This window comes from Cucumis melo, chromosome 8 (genome assembly GCF_025177605.1).
Source record: "Cucumis melo cultivar AY chromosome 8, USDA_Cmelo_AY_1.0, whole genome shotgun sequence".
NCBI classification, from domain to species: Eukaryota; Viridiplantae; Streptophyta; class Magnoliopsida; order Cucurbitales; family Cucurbitaceae; genus Cucumis; species Cucumis melo.
The window spans coordinates 3903961-3913076 of NC_066864.1; the positions used below are offsets into that span (position 1 = coordinate 3903961).

A 9116-nucleotide genomic window follows, 5' to 3' on the forward strand; every position below is an offset into this window, starting at 1 on the left:
AAAAGCGTTGAATGGATCCAAAGCCATCCAAACCAAGCTGTCCCACCTTAACCTTTTGCCCAAGCTCCAATTTCATACTCTCAATGCTTATCAAACTCTTCAACGTAGATGAGGTCCTTTCCTATTATTTACCGCAAAATTATTTTAGACTATCAAAACGTTACTTTCGATATATTTTTATTATTGAGTGATAAACGGTTACAGAAATCTATCAAATTATATGAACCTACCGTATAAATATGTCTGTAAACTTCATGAACCATCGTTAAATTGTGGAGATGGTTCAAATCACACTTATATATTTTATTGGATGAATTATTCTCTGTATTTTTTTAATGAATATTCATAACAATATTTTAAGAAAATAATAAACTCGTGGACAGTTTTACTTTATTTGTAATTTTATAAAATGTTGTTATATATGTTAATTATTTTTTATTTAATTACGTGGATTTGGTTGAAAAGTATAAAGAAATTGAATTTTGGTTAAGTCGGTGGTTCAGTTTCACCGTATTATTATTATTCATTCCCTTAGGTATGGTTTCCAAATAATTTTCTGATTCTTTCAATATTTGTCTTTGACCTTTTTTGCTCCTTTTTAACGGTAGGTCTTCTTTTACAATACATCCATTTCTTTTTTTTTTCTATTTGTTTTTGAGTGTTCAAATCTTCAACTATCAGTTGTTCAAATCTTACTTCTATCACATGAAAGCTTTTTCTCATTCATCTCTTAAACCCACGTTCTACGGCATTCTATAATTCGTCAATTCTTAGTCAAATTTAAAAAACAAATACAAATTTTTAAGATTTTTGTTAGTTTTAAATTTTCTATTTGGTTTCAAATATGTATGAAAAAATGGATAACAAAACAAGATATTCAGAGGGATTAACTGTGTTTATAAACTCTATCTTTTAAAACTAAAAATACAAATAATTATTCAACATCTTCATTTTTTGTTTTTGTTTTTTTAAATAAAACTTACAAGTAATTTTGTATGTTTTGGTTGAGAAAATTGATTAAAAAACTCAAAATAAAGGCAAAAATGATTTTTGTTCCAATTATCCTTTATCTATATTTTTCACATTCTCCTGCCTTCGATTTCTTTCTTCTTCTTCTTCTTCTTCTTCATTTCTGATTCTGCCGCTGTCCACAGTTTCGGCGGCTCGACCTTAGATAAAACCACGCACCAGCTTCGGTAAGACCGCACAATTAGCTGCTCCGACCAGTTCCTTCCTTTTATCTCCCTCTATTTAGTTTGTGTTGCAGAGTAAAATCATTTATCGAAGAGCAAAAACAACGTTGGAGAACAAGAATGAGAGAAGAAGAAGAACGATTGTTAGAGAGGAAAGGGAGGGAGAGACATGCAGAGGTTCATTTTGATAGTGTGACCCGAATTTGACATTAGCAAACAAAATGGGAAAAAACTCGTATTAAAAAAGCGAGACAAAACTCGTTTGAAAATTTGTATTTGTTTTTAAAATTTTGACTATTTCTTTCACAAAAATGAAAATCATAATTAAAAAAGTTGGGAGGAAACAAACAAAACTAAAAGAGACCTTATGTATGTGTGTGTGTGTGTGTGTGTGTGTGTATATATATATATATATATATATATATATATATATATATTGTTGCCAGTTGATTTATGTACTGCCAAATAAACACATTTTAGCTTTCGGAAAATCACACTGTTCCATAACTTAATTATTTTAATTTTCATCTGCCCTCCCCTGCATTCATTTGAGAAAAAACTTGACTAGCAGTTAAATGAATGTCTAGATCTTGACTCATATCTTGCTTATCTTCTCTTAAAATGGAAGAACCAATTGAAGGAATTTTTTGAATGTACGTTGAAGAGCTCCCGTTGGCATTGGTTTCACTATCTTCATGCGGCATTCTATGATGAACATTTTGTTGAAGTTGCAACGCATACTCCAAATCCCACACCACATCCCCCATTGTTGGTCTATTTTCACCATCGTCTTGTAAGCATTTTTCTATTGTGTCACTGAACTTTCTCAAGGAATTAGGATCGATCTGACCCTTTAATTTTGGGTCGATGATCTCTTCAAGCAACTCCATTTTCTTGCACTTCAATCCCCATTCTGCTAGATTTATTTGCTCATTTGGAAGTGTTGGATTCAAAGCTAGTCTCGCACACAAAACCTCGAGAAGAACTACCCCAAATGAGTAAACGTCAGATTTCTGTGTCAATTGTCGTGTTCGGAAATACTCGGGATCGAGATACCCAATTGTCCCTTTAATATCTGTGCTTACATGAGTTTCATCCAAGGAACTTGCTGTTGAAAGGCCAAAATCAGATACTTTAGCAACAAGGTTCTCATCAAGCAAAATGTTAGTTGATTTCACATCACGGTGAATGATTCCACTGGATAAGCCTTTATGTAGGTAATGCAAGCCTTTAGCTGCACCAATGCAAATTTCTAGCCTTTTCTTCCAAGACAAGGGAGGAAAGTTTGAGTTGTAAAGATGCTCCCTTAGAGTTCCCTTTTCCAAGAATTCATAAACCAAAATCATCTCAAGTCCTTCATTGCAGTACCCAATAAAAGAAACAAGATGCCGATGTCGAATTCGCGACAGTATTGTGATTTCTCTCTCGAACTCGGAGATACCTTGTCCAGCCCCTGGCTGGCTTCTCTTGACAGCTACTCTCATGCCATTTCTCATAACTCCCTTATAGACTTTCCCAAAACCACCCTCACCAACAAGGAATTTCTTGTTGAAATTGTTGGTGGCAGTTTTGATTTCGGCAAGAGAAAACTTCAACCCAAGATTCAAGTTGGGGATGGGGGAGTTGCTTGAGGTTCTCTTAGTAAACTTGCTGTGAGTACTTCCACCTCCAAATACAGGCAATGGGGACCATTTTGTGTGCGTTTGTGAAGCTTTCTCTGATTTTGGTTTACTCCATTTCAGACCAAAAAAGATCCCAAAGCCTAAAATACAGATCAAACCAAAAATCCCAATGGCCAAACCTACAAAAACACCCACATGTTTGTTTTTCGTTTCCTTGACGACAGGATCTCTGCTATGTTCATCCATGGCTTCCATAATCTCAACCCCATTCAAATAAGCAGTGGACTGTCCTGTCTCTAGTCGACCCAGAGGACTAACACTGACACTAATGAACCCATTTTCACCACAATTCACCAAGAAATCTAAATGAAATGGATGATTAACCATATCAGAAGAGCCAGTTTTTTGACTAAACCTATTGCCAATAGACAAATTGAAGTAAAGATAACCATGAAATGTTTTACCAATTAGATCATAGAAATGAAGTCGGAGAAAATGGAGAGTACGTTTTCTTGAAGGAAAATGCCATGTCATATTGATCAAGTTAAGAGAGGAGCTCGAATTTAAGTTCAGTTCTTTGGCCGTTTGGTATACGAGTTCAGGCGCAAAATAATGGTCATCTTCATTCAAGTATTTGAGCTTTATGAGATGAGGAATGCTGTTCTTTGCAGAGCTCGGATTCAATAGATAAGCGTTGTCCTGTTCTTGTTCCCATTTCCTCCACAGTCCGTCATTGTTGAGGGGAATTTCAGGACCTCCCACATTGATTCGGTAAATTGTATGTAAAACTAGAGATGGGAAAATTTTGGACTCACCTTTTGCTCCGGCGAGGGTAATCACTTTAGCTTTATCTGGAATGAAGTTCGGTGGGACGGGGAACACTTCAATGGCATTTACATAAGCAATCGAAGAAGAATTTGGTGAAAAATAGATCCGAAAATTTTCCCCTATGTTTAAGCTCAAGAAGAATTCCTCAATGGAGGAAGAATTGTTACGGATATTAGTGGAGTTAAAGTTTCGTAGAAGGAGAAACCCAGAAGCAGAAACGTTGAAAAGGGATGTGGATAAATCAGTAGAGAAATTGAAAGGGGAGAAATGAAGACGTACAATATGAACAGCATCTTGGTCGACTTCGAACTCGTAAAACGATGGGTCCTTGAAAATCCTTATGGAATCGTACAGAGATGGAGACTCGGTGGAATGATCGACGACTTGGTCGGAATTCTGTGGGGTGAATCTGAAACTGATAGTATTGGTGGTATTCAAGTCGCCGATGAAGGTCCGGCCAGCATTAAAAACAGTGGTCTGTGATCCACAGTTGACAAAATACTTATTTGGGGAAGTATATGGCTGAACATGAAGAGAGAAGAGAAGACAGAGGAAAATGTGAGAGAAAAGGGTATGGAGATCAGAGCACGAAACGATTTCCATGGAAATGGTGGGTACAAAGCAAGTGGGGTTTCTTCTGTTGAGGGAAAAACTGGAATGGAAGGGAGATGAGAAATGAATGAATAATCAGAGGGAAAAGAAAATAGAAGGGGAACTATTCGAACAGTAAACGGCCATCGACAACAAATTAGTTCCATTGAAGAAAACAGATGAAGGAGAAGACAATGAAGGATCACAAATACAGTGATAATGACGTGAAGAAATTAAGTCCAAATGAACGATGGGTCAGACTCGGAAGTTGCTTACTGTTGAGGGAAAACAATTCAAAACCGTTTCTCTAAAATAGTGCAATAGTTGCAATTCGAAAATGCTCTTCACATAATTTCTTTTTATAGATAATGCTTTTTCTTTATTAGGCATACACTCACTTATTTAAATTAAAAACCATGATAAATAAAATTAAAGTATAACGTGTCATCCACGTGATAGAATAACGTATCATAAAAAAGTACACACGTACATATAAATTATCAGTAATAGATATTTACTAGTAAAGAATGTTGTTAATGATGGGTCGAGTTTTGCACATGGCCTCCAATGGCACCATCTTGGTCATTAGGGCACCGGACAACTCCCTCATGTCAATGTCTTCTTCTCCAATTTTCTTCCACTCAAAACACTGAATCAAAGTTGCCAAAGTAAGACCCATCACTCTATGTGCCATGGCAGAACCAGGACAAGCTCGCCTTCCTACTCCAAAAGGCAAAAACTTGTGTACTTCCATGGCTTTTGACTTTTCGTAGCGCTCTGGTTTGAAACTCATGTGATCCTCCCATTCGTTTGAATCCCTATGTATGGCCCAAGCATTGATTAGTACCATCGTGTTGCGTGGCACATCGTATCCACATATTTTGCAGTCATTGGATGCATAATGGGGAACTAACATGGGTGCTGCAGGATTCAACCGAAGAGTCTCATAGATGATTCTTTGAAGATAAGGTAGTTTAGGAATGTCTGATTCCTCCACGAGTCTTTCTTGTCCAATTTGAGTGTCTAACTCGTCTCTTGCCATTTTTAACACTTGAGGATTGTTTAGGAGATGACACAAGGCCCATTCCATTGTCACTGCTGATGTGTCGGATCCCGCGGTGAGTAATACCTAAAGATTTATTATATTTTTAATAAGTTTATTATAACTTTTTAACAAAAAAAATTGTGTAGATTTACCATTCTTCCAAAGAAACAAAATAGAGAAGCGGGAGAAATTTATTAATTACCAATATAAATCCTTTGATTATTTGATCGTTGTAGTGATCGGGTTCCGATTGTTGGAGAGAAAGCAAGTGATCGATCATCGTATTCCTTCCTTCTTCCTTCGTATTACGATGGTCATCGATTAGCCCTTGCAAGAACGCATCCACTTTCTTCCCCAACTGTATTAATTTCCTCTCGATACCCTTCGACATCCAATTCAATACAGGTAAGAAATCCCCTGGGTTTGATACTCCTCCTACCGCCACAATCTCTTTAATCAACGCTCTAAACCTCCTCGCCTCTTCCTCATTCGTCACGTCCTCCCCGTAATACCTTTTACCAGCCGCCATTCTCATCGTGATGTTGAAAGTCAGCTCCGACATCGCCGATTGAATTTCTACTTTCGAGAATTGATGGATCGAATTATGTGACAGTTTTCGCACAATTCGCATCACTTCATCCCTTCGGATATCCGTGAATTTGTTGATTCGAGATATAGAGAAGATCTCAATGGCGCCAATTCGACGAAGGTTCCGCCAATGGTCGCCGTATGGAGCGGCAACCATGGTAGTATAGTTATAGCCGATGTATTTTCCAATGAGCAAACGAGGACGGTTGGCGAGAACAACGTCGTTTTTAGTGAAGCACTCCTCCACCGCCGCCGAGGAGGATAAAACGACTGCAAGCTTGGATCCAAGGCGGAGAGACATAACAGGGCCATATTTGGCAGAGAGGTTCAGGAAAGTTCGGTGAGGTGGCTTTTTCAAGAGATGAAGATGACCGATGACCGGAAAAGAGGGTGGACTTGGCGGTAAGTTATTGCGAAGTCGAAGAGATCGAGAGATGAATTTGAAAGCAAGAAGAAGAAAGAAAAGAGAGAGAGAAGAATAGAGGACGTAAGTGTCTAAATCCATGGTGTTTTTTTGTGGTTATGATTTCAATTTGTGTTGATATATATATATAATACATATAATGGAGAAGGTGAGACATTATAATTGAGTATCCTCCAATTAGAAAATTTTTAAATTTCTAAAATGTAGAGAGTACTAATTAATAATTACGTGAATGATTTGATAACAAGGCACTTTCCTTGTTCTATTTCTTGCATATACTGAACAACTTTTATACTTCCACAACTTTGAACCTTTTCTTGTGAGATCCTACCATTCATTTGAATTCATGTGTATGAGGTCAAAATGTTGACTAGTAAGGGCCCGTTTGGTAACGTTCTTGTTTCCTGTTTCTTGTTTCTGTTTCCATTTTTTAAGAAACAGAAGTGTTTGATAACGTTCCTTGTTTCTCGTTCTCAAAAAAAGTAGAAACGTTTCTCATTTTAGAAAGAATTATTGGGAACAAAAAAAAATAGTTTCTTCTGTTCCGTTTCTCAATTGCTTTTATTGGTTTCCTTTTTCTCAATTTATTTCTATTTGTTTCCTTTTCCTTTTTCTCAATTATTTTTTTTCCTTTCATTTTTCTCAATTATTTTTATTTGCTTTTTTCTAATTTCTCAATTATTTTTATTTCTTTTATTTTCATTTTTCTCAATTATTTTTATTTCTTTTATTTTCCTTTTTCTCAATTATTTTTATTGGTTCATTTTTCTTTTTTCAATTATTTTTATTGGTTTCCTTTTCCTTTTATCTCCATCGTCTTCTCCAAATAATCATCCTCTTCCTCTTTTACTCATCGTTTTTCTTTGCACATTGTCTTCCTCTTCACCTCTCACCGTCTTTCTCGACAACCCGAACTCTTTCTCTTCGTCGGATCCATAGTTTTTGCCTGATTGTTCCTCTTCGTCGGATCCATAGTTTTCATCTTTCTCTTTGTGCAAATCTGGATTTTCGTTGTGAGTTTTTCTCTAAAGCATCATAGGTTAAGAGTTAAAGGTTAAATTTTGTTTTGTTTCTTTCAATTCTGAATATTGAAGACATAATAACTTACTTTAAAATTAATATTAAATTCTAGATGTCACGAAATAACAATGAGATTGTAGAAATTGATTGATTAAAAAGAGAAATTGCCTGAGTAAGAGATGATATTGCCAATCAAATTTGGTAACATTTGAAGGATAAATATAATTTTATGTTTATGTTATTATTTTTATTCGTTCATTGATACTTCTTCGTATTAAATGAATAAACTTTTGATAATTTTATTTGTTATGTTTGATGGATAGACCTATATTTTTGTTTAATGTTTAATTGAAGTAGATGTGAAAAATAAAAAATAAATCTAGAAGAAAATCAATAAACAAGAAACAGTTATCGAACACTTTTTTGTTTCTGTTTCTTTTTTTTTTTCAAGAAACAAAAAATAGAAACAGTTATCAAACGCATTACTGTTTCTTGTTCTAAAAAAAGAAGAAACAGGAAACAGGGAACAAGGAACAAGAAACAAGAAACAGAGAATAGAAACGTTACCAAACGGGCCCTAAATGTCGTACATCAAAATAGAATTGTGCCCAGAAAGATCGAAAGAATTGCATACTACTTTTCAAAACTATGACCCGTTTTAAATATTAATGTTTATTGTAAAATTCTGATCGCGTCCTAAGCTACGTGGTAAGTTATGCGATAAAGATTTATTGACTAGAAGTATTTTTCGCGATTTTACGCATTGAGCGTACCAAATATTCGTTAATAAAGAAGTAGTTGACCTCGTTCTTTCTGTATGAAAGTCGGTGCTCATTAATTTGGCAATCTAATCCAACCGCTTACTAACGATGACGATGAGAGCTATGTGGTAGAATGCGATTCATTGAAACTCACCGTCGAGCTAAAGTAGTCATTATGATATGAAAATTCTTACCAGAGAAGTGTATAAATAAGGGAGTTTCAGGTAAGTTTTGGAAACTTAACTGAACTCCTACCTAAATAAAGACTGGAGAATTTACAAGGTGTTGAGAAGGCTTTTTAGAGCTATCGTGCATTCAAGGTTGACAAGAAATTGACTAAGTGCTTAGACTAGAAGGATATCTCATCTCGACTATAAGTGATTTTTTAAACCTTCCATATGATGTCTCTTTTAACTTCTTTCATTTTTATTAGATGTGGAGATGATAAATTTTAATATATATTTTAAAATTGAGTTATTTAACCATAACTTATTTATTCGGTAGGCCAGAGACCTTTCTAGACTGATTTAATTTAACCATTAAAGTATAAGTATAACTAATTCTTTAATATTTGCAATGTACATAATATGTGATTTTGTCGTGATTCACTTTTATTGTTATATAAAACTGAGAATATTTTGGAAAGTTGATTCAAATTAATGAACAAAATTTCAATATATTAAATTAATTTAAAGCTGAAGTTAACTTTAAAATTAATTATAAATAACAATATGTTTTTTTAATGACTTTAAACTTGATATAAGTGGATTTCCAAAATAACTCCTAAACATATATACGAATGAGCTTGATTCGAGTTCATTTTATCAAACACAATTTTTTTTTTATAAACTACTTTTTAATCCTCTCAAAATCATATTTAAAGACATTTTCTTCGATTGTGTCCGAGATAAGGGATGAGTTATTATATTTTGTTTTTAAAGTGTAAATTATTTTAATTTAAATTATAATAATACTAATTGGTGCGTAAACTTTTTATAAAAGAATAAAAAGATGTAGCAATCCATGTTAGTAAACGAGAGTTTT

At 34.7% G+C, this 9116-nt stretch overlaps 2 protein-coding genes across 2 annotated transcripts; both read right to left on the reverse strand.

Annotated features, from left to right (window-relative positions):
- Positions 1 to 1667: 1667 nt before the first annotated feature.
- Positions 1668 to 4428, reverse strand: LOC103484811 (probable receptor-like protein kinase At2g23200). Its single transcript, XM_051088771.1, has one exon. The coding sequence runs from the start codon at positions 4244 to 4246 to the stop codon at positions 1718 to 1720; it is 2529 nt and encodes an 842-aa protein (XP_050944728.1). The 5' UTR covers positions 4247 to 4428; the 3' UTR covers positions 1668 to 1717.
- Positions 4429 to 4577: 149 nt separating this feature from the next.
- Positions 4578 to 6472, reverse strand: LOC103484812 (cytochrome P450 81Q32-like). The gene is made up of 2 exons (XM_008442109.3): positions 5482 to 6472; positions 4578 to 5363 (listed from the first exon to the last, which is right to left on the reverse strand). Exons 1-2 carry the CDS (start codon positions 6370 to 6372, stop codon positions 4752 to 4754), a joined length of 1503 nt encoding a protein of 500 aa, XP_008440331.1. The 5' UTR covers positions 6373 to 6472; the 3' UTR covers positions 4578 to 4751.
- Between the last annotated feature and the right edge of the window lie 2644 nt (positions 6473 to 9116).